This window comes from Triplophysa rosa, linkage group LG16 (genome assembly GCF_024868665.1).
Source record: "Triplophysa rosa linkage group LG16, Trosa_1v2, whole genome shotgun sequence".
Lineage (NCBI taxonomy): Eukaryota > Metazoa > Chordata > Actinopteri > Cypriniformes > Nemacheilidae > Triplophysa > Triplophysa rosa.
In genome coordinates, this window is record NC_079905.1 from 17,433,710 (window position 1) to 17,452,409 (window position 18,700).

Sequence of the window (18,700 nt, forward strand, 5' to 3'; positions counted from 1 at the left end):
AACCAGCAGTTACAGTAGGTCTGTCCATATTTGGCCAAACCATGTGCTGCAAGAACCCAGCATTCTTGTCTAAGGGTGACAATTTGTTTCATTTAATTATTATTATTTTTAAAATTAATTTATCTAACCTTGATATATATTGGACTTGCTGAACTGAAAATAAATGAAAATCACTAATCGATTGTTTAAGATAAAGACAACATGTTTGTGTGCCTGTAGTGTGTGTTTATTGTTCAGTTTGCCTAATGGTAGTGCTGGATGCATAATGTGACAAAATGTGAAAAAAAATGCACGTAATGCAAAAAGTGTATAAAAAAATGGTGATATTGTCAGCAGTATAATTCATTAGTTTTAGTTAGTTAATCCTCAGTGTTGATTTATGCCATTCTAACATCAATCTATGTTTGAATCAGCTGTGAGTGATAGACGAGTTGTCTGGCTTCCATAAGTGACTGTTAATGTGTTTGCTGTCTACATAAAGCAATTCATATCAATAATGAGGTTTGTTTTCAATTGGGATGCTGCTTTTAAATGTACAGTAGCAGCTTATGTAAACAGCAGACAGAGAGGCCGGTCACTAGGTATTAGGGTTGTCACGGTAACATAAACATATCTTATGATACTATACCAGCCGAAGTATCATGGACCAAGTGGTATCGCGGTGCTTTATGTTCATGATTGAAATCTACAAAATAAATCAAATTTCCTAAATACACAGATTTAAATGAAAAATTGTGTATTTACTATAGTGAACTGTATTATGCTGTACACTACGATGTTTTGTATTATTAACTAAAGAAATGGGATAAGTTGTAGCAAATACTGAAGTATACTTTACTAATACACACATATATATATATATATATATATATATATACATATACACACATATATATATATATATATATATATATATATATATATACTTAAACATTTCAGTGTTTAACCACAGTATAACGAACGACACATAATGGCCAAAAATGGCCAGTAGGTGGCGGCATTTTTTTTACTGAGTCGCTGCTGATTTATTCAAGAACGAAGCAAGTGACTTGATGAATAACTCACTGAATGATTATCTCGCATGAATCGTTCAAAACACGGATTCATTTAGGAGAGAAACACATCAAAAAGGGAGATGTAAGTGTTCATATGAACGTTAATGCGCATGTAACATTCCTTACAGCACTACGATGCTACTGTTTGAAAAATAGAGCGAAGCTTTAGCATAGCGATGCTACAGTAGCACCGGTACACCGTGCAATCCTACTAGGTAGTGAAACTGGGAGTTCATAATCCAGAGACATCAGCTTTCACTCCAGCTCAATGTAATTAGTGATAATTGTAAAACCTGTTTGTTCTTCTCTGGGTCCAGTCAAAGAGCACAGACATAATCTCAGCGTGATTAGCGGTAAATGTCAGTACTAATTTAAAGGCATCTCGGCATTAGTGGAGCTAGAGAGTTCTTTTAACACAAGGAGGGGAAACACTAGGAAACCACTTTCGTCATTAGCTGAGTGTGATCTATAAAAATAAATTGAGCTCCACTTGAAAAAGATGCAAGGATTCACATTTAAAGAGTGGCAAGAACTCATGAATGGGAAATGTCATTATGTGCATGCATACCCAACATTGGTGAAGCCACGCTATTGTCCTCTCCCCCAGAGTTGAGGAAGACGTCCAAAGCCTCATGGTCAGACATGTCCATCAGGTCCATTTGTTCCAGCATGTCTACATTCACCTCCATTGAAGACATGCTTCCTATTGTCTCTGTGTACCAAAGGAAGAGCAACAGCATCACTTTCTGTAACCTCACACCCCAACCACCGAGCTATATCAAGGATTTGAGTCCAGGATGAATATTAACACATGGAGTTCCCATCTCTGTGAACACAAAACGATTAAATTTGGTTGTCAGATATGATATGATCTACTGGGCTATTTCCTGGATTCGTCACCTTGCTGTCATGTTGGCTCTGATATCTCTTTAGCGCATGCTTCACAAACACAAACTGCGGCGTGAGACATGCCCGTCACGTGTGCGTGTGTGAGCGTGACATCAGTAAGCAGAGCGGTGAACTGCGTACCTCAAGGTTGCGTAAGAGCGCAGCGGCACAGGGAGGTGGACAGCAGAGAGAGAGAGATGTTAGCTCCCCTTTTACAGAGCTGAGATACAGTAAAAACAAAACTACACACAGTCTGTGTGTCACTTTTTGGAAAAAAATCACATCAAAATACTGTTTTAAGGCCAGTCTATGCTCCAAACCATTTTGAGGTGCTCCCAATCCTTTTAATATGTCTGACAAACCATAGCCCCACCCTCTTACTGACCTACAGGCTAATTATAGCTCCACCCTCCTAATGACGTGACTGTTGGCTGATCCTAGCCCAACACTCTTAATTGCCAACAAATTGCCAAAATTCAACAAATCGTATTTAATAAAATGATTATACAGTAAAATAATAATACAAATTAATTAATTAATTAATTAAATATAAATAGTTATATTATTAGACAGTAGCCAAACACAAACCGGAAGTTAACTGGGGTCAGGCGCGCATGTGTCCGATGAAACAGTCTATAGCCTGTTGGCTGATCCGAGCCACACCCTCTTAATGACAAGACATGCCTTTGTATGATCTATTGGCTGATCCTAGCCGCACCCTTTAAATGAACAGTAGTTCTGCGTCCCAATTCGCCAACTTATACTATGAAAAAGTACAGTATATACATTTTGGTGTGTAGCAAAAATATATGCACGCACTGGGCCATAATAACTGGAAATGGAAGTGGCCGTTGTTGCCTAGACAACATTGTGGGCATTAACTGTCACTCACATCAAAATACAGCTCTTCTTTCCATTAAAGGATTTATTCATATGTAATGTTGGACACTTTCTAGGTGCCATAGTCACGTTTGTATCGTATTTGCTTTTTTAGTTGCAGATGAAGTGAATTAAATGTAATATTTGTCAAACAAATAAACATTTACTTTTACAATTATGTTTATGTTTACTTAAAATTTAACAGCAGAAAAACTGGCAAGGGGTGGCTTGGGACTTAAAATCGGCCCTGGCATTCTTGACCAAGAACGGCCCTCCATTCGTGTTTCTAATCCGTCCATCTGTCTGCATTTGCATTTGTTTTTCGGCCCATGCGTTTGCGTTTCGTTCCGGTATGCCAGATGGCCAGTCCGCCCCTGCAGTGGACTAACACCACCAACCCTCGTGGCCAAAAAGCAGACCGGCCCACCGGAATCTTCCAGGTCCTCCCGATTAGCCAATCCTGGCTATGTTGCCGCTCAAGTTGGACAACATTTCTAACTGGCCCAACAATGCTTCAAGTCAGCTGCAGATCACTCTGCTTGCGTTGCATGAAGTCAAAAAGTGTGTTTGACTTCAGACCGATCGACGACTAACTTGAAGCAGTGCATGCCGGTTAGAAATTTTGTCCAACTTGAACCGACGCTGATGCCACGTGACTTTCATGTGGGGCATCAAAGTACCGGCTAGCTCAGCTGGTGCAGCATCTCAGGAGCGGCTGCACAAGGCTGTGATGACGACACAAGTTTTCATGATTGGCTAGATACACCTCATGACAACGATCACGTGCGTTTCGGGTTTATTCTTACACCTTCAGTAAACACCTTATTAATTCTTGTTTTTAAAACAACTAAAAATCTGTTCGTATAATCATAATATGTTATTTTGTGTCATTTAATAAAATAAAAATGAAACAAATACTGATTCAACTCCGTAGATAATTTAATAATAAATGCTTATGTTTACCATGATTTTTAGGCACACTGTGTTAAGCAGCACATAACATATGCAATATGAAGTGTTTATGGTGGTTACTTTTTAATTTAAACGTTTGTTTATTGGACAAATCCACTATATAATCCACTTCATTTGCACTTTGAAAAGGAAACACAGCGTGAACGTCACTACGGCAAGCAGCAGGTGTCCGACTTTTTTGTCAGGTGTCCGACTTGTTCAACTCCTCCCTCGACTGCAAGCGGCTAATCTCGCTGATTGTGCTGCAAAGCGGTGCATGGGGTCGAACACACCTAAACAACACATACAGTACTTGCTGATTATTGCCACACCTTCTTAATGTCAAGCCATGCCTTCAAATGACCTGTTGGCTGATCCTAGCCCCACCCTCTGAATGCCTATCCCTGAGTACTACAAGCTTTTGGCTCACTACAGAACACTTCCATTGTACAAAAAGTCTCTTTATCTGCTCATTGACACATTCTTTATGCACCAGGAGTCTCCTGGGTCATTGCAAACAAGCTGAGGAGGAGGACGGTTAAAGGGGCACTGAGTTGATCTGGTTCAGGGTTCAGTAGTCCCGTATTAGATGTGTTGGATGTTGAGGACCAGGCACTCTCATTCGTAATAATAAAAGTCTACTTTAAGCATTTCTCTGAAATGTAAAAGTGTTTATTTGGCACAGAAATAAATATTAGCATTTTGTTATTTATAAACCGAAAGTAGGTACAGTATTATTTGGGTCTGGCTGAGGTGTAAGCAGGGGGTGTGAACATAGCTCACCTCTCCTCTCTGCGATCTGTAGGTATCCTGTGGACAGGTAGTGCTCCATGTCCTGCTGAAAAGCCTCCTCAAAAAACTTCTGCCTGTCCTTTAGTTTTACCTGCGGCTGGACAGGCTCCACCTCCGGTACTCTTTGAGCATGCTCCAGCTCCGCTGTGATTGGATAAGAAATAGACAGAAGAGAAGAAAACGTTTGTTGAAAGTTTATCTCCTACACTCTTAAAAATAAAGGTGCTTCAAAGGGTTCTTCAATCACGTAGAATGACCTTTTTAGAGGAAAGACGTTAAGCTGTAAAAACGTAAAGCAGCAGTAGGTCATCTACATCCATTTTTGTGACTGTAACAGTGCAGAGCGCAAGCTTAGAATTAACATAACAGTATTATCATCCTTTCGCTAATGTACATGTAGTTATATTTATCAGTTATCGTCATAGTGTGAACTAGGGTTGTCACGGTACCATAAACATATCTTACGATATTGTACCTGTCGAAGTATCACGGTACCAAGTAGTATCATGGTGCTGTGTCATGTTTTATAATTTAAATCTACAATATAAATCAAATTTCCTAAATACACAGATTTAAACTAAACATTTTGTATTTACTATAGTGAGCTGTATTATGCTGTACACTACGATGTTTTCTATTATTAACTATAGAAATGGGATAAGTTTATCAAATACTGAAGTATACTTTACTATGGTAATATCAAATCAAATCCCTTTATTGTCACTCAACCATATGTGCAACAGTAGGTGAAAAACTTGGGTGCAGTTTCGACCAACATGGCAGTATGACGGATATGAGACAGAATTGTAGATTACAAGTTACAAAAAATTACAATACTTTACAATAGACATTTTCTTGTACACATTTACACAATAAACATTTCAGTGTTTAACCAGAGTATAACGAACGACAGATAATTCGTTATTATAATTCGATTCACACAAATATTTACTATGGTAAGATTAAAAAACACGAGTGTCTAGGAATTTTACTAAAGTTTACTGTAGTAAATACTAAAGTACACTAGAACATTTTTTTACGTGGGAACTAATGCATATGAGCGAGAAATTTAATTAAAGGGAAATGTTAGAATTGCTTTAAATTTCAAACTAAAATGGCCAGTAGGTACATTTTTACTGTGTCACGGCTGATTTTTTCATAAACGAAACAAGTGACTTGATGAATAACTCACTGAATCATTATCTCGACCGAGTCGTTCAAAACACGGATTCATTTAGGAGAGAAACACATCAAAAAGGGAGATGTAAGTGTTCATATGAACGTTAATGCGCATGTAACATTCCTTACGGCACTACGATGCTACGGTTTAAAAATTTGATAGAGCGGTATTGCAGGTATTTTGAAGCTTTAGCATCGCGATGCTACCGTAGCACCGGTACACCGTGCAACCCTATTGTGAACACCCCTTAAATCTTATAATATTTTGATTTGAAGGAAGCACAGAGAAGAGACGTGTGTGTACAGGTTTATTTATATTTGTGAGGGCCAAATGTCTTCAGCAATACACTGAATTATCTTTACAACCGACTTGTGAGGAGATTTTGCTGGTCCTAACTAAATAAAAAGGCTCATAATTCGGTCAAATAGGGGAGAGCAGGACAGAAAGTACCATTTTTCTGAAAATTTTGATTTTAAAAGATTTTTCAGATCGAGATATACTTTTGCTGTGGTCAATAACTCACAAGTGTGGTCTATCAATGGAAGGTGATATTCTGTACAAATGTTGAACGACTTCTGTATAATTTCACTTTGAACACAAGTTGCACATTGTTACTTTCGACCCATCAGTTGGGACTAATCAAATTGCATTTTAAACTGTCTTTGGTAAACTGCAGTTTTATGGTGAAAATACACAGCAATGGTTTAAAAAGATAAATTTGCACATGGCTTTTCCTAAAGCACATTAAAAACACCACATAAACATATGTTGTGAGCAGGGCTTTGTTGAGTTGAAGGGAGGACACATGTGAACTGGAGCTCAACTCTTTGATGAAAGACCCAAGCTGCTGGACAACCTCAACCTTGAATAATCCAAACAAAAACTAATTTGCATGTTCATGTATCTTTGATACTTAATGAAGCTGATGTGTAGAGTTACATTCAAGCTATTTTAAAGCAGGAACAATTAGTTTCACAGTAAAAAAATGTTTAAACATGTAATTTAGACTTTAAAGGGATAAAATTATCAACCACACGGGGACTTTAAACAATTTAGACTCACTGTTTGCATCGCACTATATCATATACCCTTCCGTGAATGGGAAGTTGAGAACGTTTTTACTTCCGTATTTTGACGCATTTTAGAGTGAAATGAGAAAAATAGTGGCCGTGGTTTTAATCTTTCTCTGCGATTTGATTGGATGTATAAAAACAGCCGTTGCATTTTAAATGGAACCGGCAGCAGACTGACAGTTAAAGGGGAGGAGTTAACGGATGCTCCGCCCAAGCCGTCTAACATACGATATCTAAGATGGATAATCATTACAGGGCGGAACTGCATTTTCAGATTTTAACTGAAGATTATGAGGGCACATGATTTAAAAAAAAGAATGACCCACATTAATAAACTGTTTACAATAAACGCTGCAATATTTCATGAAAAAATAGGCATTGTAATTTTTAATGTCACTGGGACTTTAACAGGGTCGTCCATATAATATCTTACATGTCCATCCACCAATGTTCCTTGTTTGAGATTGTTTAATAACTATACATGAATTCACACATGCCTAATAACGCCCCGTTCAGACCTCCAGCGACACACAGCGACAAAGTGACATGATTCCATTCATTTCAATGAAGAGCTGGCGACTTCCGGCGACACTAGCAACAGTGACCGTTGGCAACAGGAAGTGGGTGTGTCTAGCGACGCGACAAAGTTGAGATTTGCTCAACTTTATGCAAATGATGAGCGACTTTCCGGAGCAACTACCAGTAGAGGAGTAAAGCAGCGGAGCTCATGTCATCCGTCTCTCGTCAGTTACTGCAGGGTTTGTTTATAAACATATTTATAGTTTTTATAAATAACTGGAAGAGTTTTGAGGGCAGACCTGACCTGTTGAAACGAGATGGTCTCCATCCCTCCTGGGCTGGGACTTCCATCCTGTCTAGAAATATGGCAAAAAGTCTTAATGCTAATGCTAAAACTTGACTCGCTGGGGCCCAGGTCAGGGAGCAGACAGTATGGCTTAACCAACTGTCTGCTTGCCGTCTCACGTCGCAGAATACACAAAATGTACGACATGTAATAATCCGTTCTCCAAAACATCACAAAATAGAGACTGTGTCTGTCCCCCGGATTAGCAAACATAAAATAATGCGTAAACCTCTTGAAAGTAATTTAATAAACGTTAAACAAACTAAACATGAACAAAATACAGATAATCAACTGTTACGACTCGGATTGCTAAATATTAGATCTCTCTCTAATAAAGCACTTTTTGTTAACGATATGATAACAGATCATAAAATAGACATGCTCTGTTTGACAGAAACATGGCTAAAACCAGATGATTATATTGCTTTAAATGAATCTGTCCCCCAAGATTATTATTATAAACACGAGCCTCGTCTAAAAGGCAGAGGGGGAGGTGTCGCAGCACTTTACAATAACTCTCTTAGCATTTCCCAGAAGTCGAACTCTAAATATAATTCTTTTGAAGTCATGGTTCTTCATGTTTCAACACCTAATACTAAAGATAAAACTCTTTTTAAATTGATTCTAGCTATTGTATATAGGCCTCCAGGGCACCACACAGATTTTATTAAAGAATTTGGTGGGTTCTTATCAGAACTAGTACTGGCCGCAGATAGACTCCTTGTCGTTGGTGACTTTAACATCCACGTAGATAACGTTACAGATGCCTTAGGAATGGCTTTCAAAGACACTCTTAACTCCATGGGCATTAGTCAACATGTGTCAGGACCCACTCACCTTCGTAATCATACTTTAGATTTAATACTGTCTTACGGTATAAATGTGGACGACGTTAAAATCCTTCAGCAGAGTGAAGACATTTCGGATCATTATCTGGTATTATGTTTGCTTCACTGGCCTACGGCTGCAAATAAAACTCATTGTTACAAATATGGTAGAACAATAACTTCAACTACCAAAGATGCGTTTCTCGATAATCTGCCCGAATTGTCTCAAATCATGAGAAATAACGTTGAAGATCTTGACATTACCACTGAAAATTTTAATTCCACCTTCTCGGTAACGCTAGACAAAGTTGCTCCACTACGTTTAAAGAAGATTAAAAATGGCAGCCCCACACCGTGGTATAATGAACACACTCAGGCTCTAAAGAAAGCGGCCCGAAAAATGGAGCGCAACTTTAAGAAAACTAAATTAGAGGTATTTCGTACAGCATGGAAGGATAGTATTCGAAAATACAGGAAAGCCCTAATAACTTCTAGATCCGCCTACTTTTCATCACTAATAGAAGAAAACCAGCACAACCCTAGGTTTTTATTTAACACGGTGGCTAAATTAACAAAAAATAAATCGTCAGTGACTTCTGATCCTGTATATCAGCATAGCAGTGATGAATTTATGAACTACTTCACATATAAAATCCAAGATATTAGAGAAAAAATTATAACAATGCAATCAGAAGTGAAACCCGCTGAACAAACTAACTACAGCGCCCTTAAGGAGAAAATGCAATTATTTTATACCGTAGATCAAGATGAGCTGTCTAAAATTATTAGATCATCTAAATCAACAACATGCATACTAGACCCTATACCTACAAATCTACTGAAAGAGATGCTCCCAGAAATTATAGATCCTCTTCTTGGTATTATTAACTCATCTCTGACATTAGGACATGTGCCTAAAGCATATAAGGTGGCTGTTATAAGGCCCCTTGTCAAAAAACCCCAACTCGACCCTAGAGAACTAAGGAACTACAGGCCTATATCGAATCTACCTTTCATATCTAAAGTTCTGGAAAAAGTAGTTTCAACTCAATTATGCTCCTTCCTCCAAAGGAATGACATCAATGAAGAATTCCAGTCTGGATTTAGAGCATGTCACAGTACAGAGACTGCTTTGATCAGAGTTACAAATGATCTGCTATTGGCGTCTGACCGAGGTTGTATCTCGTTATTGGTGCTGCTAGACCTTAGTGCTGCATTCGATACCATTGACCACAGCACACTCCTACATAGACTCGAAAATTATGTCGGCATTAAGGGAATAGCTTTGAAATGGTTTAAATCTTATTTATCCGACCGTTTTCAATTTGTAGCAATAAACAATGAGGTGTCACGCAAATCGCAAGTCCAGTACGGTGTACCACAGGGCTCAGTCTTAGGGCCTCTGCTCTTCGCATTATACATGCTACCTCTAGGAGATATAATAAAGCGACACGGAGTTAGCTTTCACTGTTATGCTGATGATACTCAACTTTATATTTCCTCGAAGCCTCATGAAACACAGCAGTTCCATCGAATAATGGAATGCATAGTCGATATAAAAAACTGGATGAGTAACAACTTTTTATTACTGAACTCGGACAAAACGGAAGTGTTACTTATTGGACCGAAAACTGCTATAAGTAACAACCAAGAATACTGTTTAACTATTGACGGATGTTCCATAAAACCCTCGTCGTCAGCAAAGAATCTTGGCGTTCTATTCGATAGTAATCTGTCATTTGAGAGCCACGTCGCCAACACCTGTAAAATTGCGTTTTTCCATCTTAAGAATATATCTAAACTACGTCATATGCTGTCAATCTCAGATGCAGAGAAGTTAATTCATGCATTCATGACATCAAGACTAGATTACTGTAATGCACTGTTAGGTGGTTGCCCTGCAGGCTTATTACAAAAACTCCAATTGGTCCAAAACGCGGCAGCTCGAGTTCTTACACGTACAAAAAAGTATGAACATATTAGCCCGGTTCTGTCAACCTTGCACTGGTTACCTATAAAGCATCGCGTTAACTTTAAAATCTTGCTTATTACCTATAAAGCCTTACATGGTTTAGCTCCTCAGTACTTGAATGAACTCCTTTTGTATTACAGTCCTTCACGTGCATTACGCTCTCAGGCGTCCTGTCAGTTGGTAATACCTAGAATTTCAAAATCAAGTGCAGGTGGTAGATCCTTTTCCTATCTAGCGCCTAAACTTTGGAATAGTCTTCCCTGCACTGTCCGGGAGGCAGACACACTCTGTCAGTTTAAATCTAGACTAAAGACGCATCTTTTTAATCTTGCATACACTACTCTTCCATAATATAAATCTTCAGAGGGTTTAGGCTGCATTAGTTAGATCAACCGGAACCAAAAACACAACTGATGTACTTGTTGCATCAAAGAGTACAGAACAGTACTCTACTCTCAGCCAGTCTTGTCTCATTGTTCCAAGGTTACCACAGCGAGCAGGATGCAGTTCATGGCCTGACCTGATGGTAGAGCGGAGAATGGGAAGTGGGGACCTGACAAGAGCTGAGATGATAGAGCTGGATAAAGAAGGACGCGGTCTCTTGACATGTCTTCACCACAAAATTTCAAATGCTATTAGATTATTAATGATAATCTTAAACTATAATTTATTTTATTATTAAGTTTATTTATTTTATTTAGCCTTGTTGTGCAAGTTCTCTGGAGCTTGTGCAGAGGCAGCAGCTTTTGCCAGAGGGGAACTGGAATCCCCTGGTTGGGCCTGGGTTCTCCTGAGTTTTTTTTTCTCCATTAGAGTTTTGGGTTCCTCGCCACCGTTTGCATACTGTTTGCCTGACCGGGGGGCTGCTTTAGAATTTTAAAGTTTTAATTAATTAATATTGCATATAGGAATTTATAGTCTGTTATATTTGACCTGTGCTTCTCTCTCCTTTATCCTAAATGTGTGCTCTCACTGAGCGTGTGTGTGTGTGTGCATACTTGTCTGTGTACGTACGTGTGTGTGTGTGTGTGTGTGTGTGTGTGTTGTGTGTGTGTGTGCGTGCACATCCGTGTGTGTATGTGTGTCTCTATGTCTATGTGTGTTAGTACGTGTGCATATTGTGTGTGTGGAGTGTTTTGTATGTGGGTATGTCTGTCTTCTGTGTTTTCAACCTTTTCTTGTTTATGCAGGTACAACTTTAATTATTTTGCTTATAGTCAATATGTCTCATGTACAGCTGCTTTGTAACAATGAAAATTGTAAAAGCGCTATATAAATAAAGTTGAGTTGACTTGAGTTATAAATGTAGAGCAACCAAAGCTAGGAACGCCTTCTAACGACCTCGTAGCAAGAGACTAGCAACACACAACGACAGAGTCGCTGGCGGTCTGAACGCACAGTAATGCACATTATTATTATATAAATGTATTGGATAATGTCATTATTTGATTATGACTAAGAGATGTGGATGAGCAAGCATGTGACAGTGCAGCACAGAGACGCGTGCTGTTATTCATGTACTGTGTGTTCTCTCCCTGTCCAGACAGATTCTGCTCCTAAAGCGTTGTCTGAGAGAGTTACCTGTGAGTCTTCGCTGTTTAGAAAGACAGTTCACATTGTGTCATGGTCTAGAATTCCTCCAGACTGTTCTTTCTCTCGAGAGGATCCTCTTTCCCTGCTGCTGTTCAGATGCACTGACCTGAGACCTCCGCAAATGAACCTCATGCTTTTCTCAAGCTTCTATACACACTGTCAAAGACAAAAGAATATAGATCTCAATCGTTTTTTTAAGACTAGAGAATGTCAAGACTAAAATGCTATTTATGCAAAATGGCTGCCAGTTGTTAAGGTGATCTATTCGTACGTTTGATAGGAATTTTATTATCAGACAAAGATGTCTCCAGAAGGTTAAATTTACTGGTTTAATCTTCTGGTGCTGAGCAAAGTCTGTTTGATCCTTTCTCAGAACTCTGAATAATTAAACGTCAATCATTGTCAACTCGGTTTTTTTCTACTGTTAACTTTCACTTTCAAAAGTTTTAAATAAGTTGATGTGTAGATCTTTCTTATACAGAAACGGCTGGGAGCTTGACATGATGATGTGTGCATTTCTATCCTTCTTGCTCTCTAAATTCAATTTTAGAATATTTCATTAGTTAAACGTCCACTCTCACACATACTTGTCAAAGCATGTCTACCTGACATACACTGTAAAAAAAATACGGGGAAAAAAACAGAAAGTCTGTCAGCTGGAGTGACAGAAATGTACCATTAAATATTTTTTCTTGCAAAATTACAGGATGTTTCTTGTAAATTTGCAGCCTTTTTCTGTATTTTTATGTTTTTTGACCATATTAAAAAGTAAACTGTAAAATGACATTTGAAGACTTCATCCTATGACTGCAAAATAACAGTTTTTCCCTGTAAAATTACACGGTTTCACCATTTTTCTTGTAAACTTGCTGTCTTTTTTGTAGTTTTATGGTTTTTTAAACGTATTTCAAAAATTCTGAAAAAAAATAACAATTTTGCAAAATTACGTACTTTTTACAGTGTATGCCTTGATGTGTGGTAATCATGGTGTAAATTGAATATCTGACTATGTTGAAGTATGAATAAAAAAATGCATTTGCTTTATCCATTGGGTGCAGAAAAATGTCTTGACTTTAAACAGTATAAAACAAACACACAACACTGATGAAAAAGTACTGGCCCCTTCTCATCTGTTTAGAAAAACACATCTTTGCTAAGCAAACTAGGCAGAGTTGGTCTTGTGTGTCTAGGCCTTATCTAAGATCATGACTTTACTGGCACAAATACTTTGTAAATGTCTTGTGCCCAGAAATTCTGTACCATCGCTTGTCTGTTTATTGGCTTGTTTGGACGCTTGGTAAAGCCCTAATGATGGGACATAGATACTGGAGAGCAGGTGCTGAGTCTGCTGACCTAAAGGCACTTAATAAGATGATCCCGAGAGAGATTGAGGGGAAAAGATGCTTAATAAGCGTAGCTATGATTACATTCATCTGGCTCTGTGATTTCATGGCGATTAATTGGATCCACTTATTGACTGCGTCATCCCACAATGAGCGAATGAATGATTGCCCGCAGAATACCCGACACACACTTCATCTATCTTGGTTTGTGTTCTTGTGATGGCTTCATTTGTATGTAATTGGATTGACAGATTGTAGGAATATAGCAACAACAGAGACGCGTGCAGCGAGCACACAGGCGCTATTGAGGGGAAGATGACGTGCTTGCTTTGCCATATGGGCTGTTGTAAAGACTCATTCATACCGGCTTTAGTTCACATCTCACTCTTTTGTGTGGCGACACCTGCGTCTCTGACGATGGTGCACGCCAATTCAGTCTCGATCAGTTCTCCGTAACTTCTCGCTGTGAGATCGCGTGAGTGGTTTGAAGTGGTCAGGATTGATGCTGGTGAGGTAGCGAGTTCATGAAAGACGTTCGATTAAACAAGATGCATATGCTGTGAAAGTGTAACCTCATGTCGGCAGCATGTGAGTTATTTTGTAAGTATGGGATCAATTTTTCAAGGCGTTTTTGTTAGTAATGTCTGGGGCACAATCTCTCAAGGTTTGTCCTTGCGCAACCAAATCAGTTAGCGAATACAAGCTCATTTGTGTTAGTTTAGGATATTTGGATCTATATATCTTTTTTTGGGCCTTGCATTCTCGTTCTCTTCTGGCCTCTGGATGATCGTTCCTGCTTGATTTCACTTTCTTTGTGATTCGAATGTGTATGACATTAATTGATGCATATAGGGAGTTATTACAAATTCTAGAAGACAAACTGATGAACGCTTATGAAGAAAATGAAAATGCATGTTATTCATGAGTCCTGCACCAGAGTTACTCTTGTCATTATGAATGGTTCCAGGCGGAGGTAGAAGATGTTTAATAAATGAAAGCTTTGCAGAGAGAATTTGACTGAAGTGTTCCCCGGAGATCTGCGGAACCGTACTGATTTTCTGTCTGTAGTTGCCCAGTACGCTATACGAACATCGTGACTGGATTCTTTCACACATCAATAAACCACATTTCATCTAAAGCCAGCAGCGACTTTTACAAGCCTTTTTTTTCTGCTGTGTCACAAAGTGAGAAGATTTTCACCAATGAAGGGCCAGCAAAATGGCACAGGTTTTATTAGATCCACACAGAAGAAAGTCCACAGGCTGTGTTATATCATCCTGCTATTGTTCATGTTGCCTGATAAGTGTGTTCTTGTGTCCCAGCATTCCTGCGTGCCAACACACTTCAGCATAGGAGCGTAGGAGTGTGAACCTCCGAGCGAACGAGTCACGCTTGCTCTTGTCTGGACCGCTATCCATCCACTGCTTAGAAATAGGTTATATTAATCCACTTCAAAATTCTTAGCTTCTTTTTGGATAAAAAGCTTGACTTATCACGGCACAAAAAAACACAATTTACCGCTGCTAAATGATTGATTATTAATGAGAATGATGTACAAACCATGTACAACATAAATCTTAAAAATGTGAATTGAAAGGTTTTTTTGCGGTTCGCATTGTGTGAATTCATACAAAATGGCAGCCTTATGACCTAAGTTTTTTCTGTGATATTCAATTTTATTTATTTCTCATTTCTCAGTTTTGCACTGTTTCAAAGCAGCTTCACATACAATTAGACAGAGGTTACTGTAGTAAAGAAAATAAGTAAATAAAAAGTATAAAAAAATACATTTTAAAGACGCAATATATCGTATATAATACATGGTCATATCTACATTTTCTTGATACGAACTGAAATAAATACTGTGTTGGATTGTCAACCAAAAGCTGTTGAATTGTTTATTTGCAGTATTACAGAATGCACAGTATTAAGCCAATATCAGTATTCATCATTATGGTCACTTTTGCAATATTATAGTGTGCAATTTACATGATATCTGTAATCATGTCAATGTCAATTTATTTCTATAGCACAAATAAACACAACAGCAGTTGACCAATGTGCTTTACAACAAAAACACAGGCAATTTAAAAAGAATGAAAAACAAATATAATATATCCATAAAAAATAAAAATAAATCATGGTTAATAATATCACAGTTAGTGATGCTGGGTTATTTAAAGAGTTATAATGTACGAGTAATTTACGTAAGCAATAAAGCAGGAAAGCACTAGCCTTGGGTACCTTAATGCTTTTGTAAAATGGTTACATTTACACAATAGAAATATTAAAGACGAAAAATAGGTATGCAACTTTCATGAAGTAAAATCACATAAAGCCTTCCTTCTGCTGTAAAAAACAGTGCATACTGAGATTTCTTACTTAATTTCTGGTACTATGTAGTTTGGAAGTAGGCGGTTTCGTTGAAGCGGTCATAGTTTTTTTTGTTGTTGTTGATCAATCAGAATCAAGCACTGAAAAAAATAATATTAGTCATCACGATTAGTAATATTACAATGACTGACACTTGGTTAGTTATATCAGTAAACATGGTTAATAAAATTCAATTATTGTCAGTACAGGAAACTTGTAACTAACAAAAAACGTATTTGCAATAATACCATAGCGTGCAAACAGAATGTATATGTTAATTAAGGTCAAATGCATAAAGTTAAATGTAAGATGTTCATACCAGGTTGGTCCATCAATAAATCAATCAAAATGACTGCTAAAGCATCAGCATTTCTGTCTATTAAACTATGACAGATATATTCTAAAACAACGACGCATGAAATCAATCTTTCATAGCAAGAACATGACTTATGACATCTTAACCAACAGTTAAACCCATTCTCCCCTCGCTTCAGTCAGCGAGTATACAACTTTAACAGCCCAGAGCTTCGATCAGCGTTATTTAATGTGCCATTCTGAGAGAACACATTATCCGCGGTCTGCAACTGAAGACGCTCCACCCGGGATCAAAGGAGTGCATGAGACTATTACTGAAGCTTTCTGTCAGAGAGATCAGCGCTGCTCCCACCGTGTGCATGTTATATATTAATGCGTAATGGAGGCATGATTCCACAGCCAGCAGATATCAGGCTGTTCAAGAGAAACAAGAATGAAACAAGTCATGTTTCTTACATCTGGAATGACTGCTTTCCCACCCTCAAAATTACCATGTGTTACACTTTTCATCAGACGACCATTGACTGTAAGCACTGCTTTCACATTACAAAGCATTATGAGGTATATATATTGATATGATATATTGATGGCACAGCCATCAAGACCATTTCACGTTTGCCTCAATTTTGTTTATGAAGTCTATGAAGAGAAGCATCAAGCTACGATGTTATGGACTGTTAACAGCTTGACCTGCGTTGCAGACTGAAATGGAACGTGGGGCTATTACGTAAGACAAAAACAACTTCAACGTTAACCCTGTTTGTCTCTGTTCGTCTATGCCAATGGCTGCCGGACACATTGCATGATGGAAGAGTGATCCTGAGAAAAAATAGATACACTGAGTTGTACTACACCATCGAAGGCAGAGTTGAACTGAAAACCTCATCTCCCTTCGTGAACCATGAGACATGTCATACACCAACTTTATGTGGCTTTTTCAAGGGGTTCTTGATTACTGGGTGAAATGGTATCACTGATGCATAAAATAATGTTATTTTGGTCAATTTAGCCTCCTTGTTCTCTTCATTACTCATTCTATTGCCTTCGATTCCAAATTTCAACCATTTAGTAAATATCTGAGTGAGATGTAAATGAAAGAGAAGACGTTCTTTCAGTTTCACTGTATACACTGTAAACCCGAATAAGTTGGGAATACTCAAAAAATTTGAGGTAATCAGTTACATCAAATTTTTTGAGTTATGATGTTCCCAATTTTAAGTAAGCAAAACTAGTAAGTTTTGAGTTTGTTGTACTGTTGTTGACTCCTTTTAATTTTGAACAATTTTAAGTAAGCAAAACTAGTCAGTTTTGAGTTTGTTGTACTGTTGTTGACTCCTTCTAATTTTGAACATTTAGCAAAGTAACTTTTTTTATTTACAGCTAAATAAATGAAAGGTCTTAAGACAACCTAAACAGTTCAGCTGCATCAACAATTAACAAACAGCCTTCACAGAGAGTGATGCAACACACACACGACTGCTATTGCACCTCCCACAACCTAAGCATAAGCACCACTCTTCTGAACGATGGTAACCCCAAAAGTCAAAAACACAACAAACTCTTCTAAATATCCAAGATAATTGAACATTCATCATTAACAAGGCTTTTTCCTTTCTAAAAACTCATAAAATAACACTTCATTTCAAAATTTACTTTCCTAATGCAGTCTCACGCAAAGCATGCTGGGAACTGAATTTCATTCTCAACAAATCATCTTGAATTAACTTGTTGAAATTAAGTTAAACTAACTCAAAAGTAAGAATTAGTTACAGGAACTCAAAACATTTAAGTTAGGATTTTTTTTATATAAAATTAAGTTTACACTACTTAAACTGTTTAATTTCTTTGAACATTCGGGTTTACAGTGTACACTTTTCTCCTATCTTGCTACCTAGCAACCTCGTGAAATCTGCCTTTAGATTTGGAGGTCAAACCGGCGCATGACACTTGCAGTAACAGATGCATTGAAGACCTGAGCTGAGTCATGTTTAATTAAGATACTTACCAGTTGTGAATTTCACCCAAGCAACTTTTTTACTAATTGACATTTCTCAAGAGCATTATGTTGGCAGTGCATTGGCTTCCTTGACTTGAGATTGTATTTTTCTTTTGTTTGTTTTCAAGGCTGGCGAGGAGTATTCTGTAGGTTTGAGTGGGAGAAAGGTACACCCAACGAAGCGGCACAATGTTCAACAGGCAACCAAGCAACGAGCAAACAACAAAATGCCGTAAACACGAGCTGCCCTCTACTCTCGCCCACTTCATCACATCCTCATGAGCTTATTAGAGCAGCACTGCATGTGCACACAAATGGCTGAACACTCAAGCACACAGAGATCACAGAATGCCTCTCTCTTAGAACATTTAGCGGTGAAATTTTACAGCAGAGTGACATGCGTTGGGCGTTTAGAGTCTTGGAAAGGATACTGTGATCTTAAAGAGGGAGTGGGATTATAAAGAAGAATTCTCAATTTTGGGTCAGTTCGTGACCCTTACGTGGGCTTCGGAACCATTGTATGTGGGTGAGACAGGACCCGCCCACTTTTTAAGACCAATGATATTTGACCCAGTCACTTTTACTGTACCTATTTTAT

General features: G+C 38.1%; 1 protein-coding gene across 2 annotated transcripts in view; it reads right to left on the minus strand.

The window, feature by feature from the left end:
* Positions 1-18,700, minus strand: part of dtnbp1b (dystrobrevin binding protein 1b) — a 44,775-nt gene that overhangs the window by 2,059 nt on the left and 24,016 nt on the right. Inside the window, exons 2-3 of one of the 2 annotated variants that reach the window (XM_057354168.1) lie at positions 4,557-4,709; positions 1,624-1,758 (exon numbers count right to left, since the gene is read on the minus strand). In XM_057354168.1, coding sequence (XP_057210151.1) covers positions 1,624-1,758; positions 4,557-4,709 — 288 coding nt within the window. Of the gene's footprint in view, positions 1-1,623; positions 1,768-4,556; positions 4,710-18,700 lie in introns of both variants that reach the window. The other variant, XM_057354167.1, reaches the window with a different exon arrangement.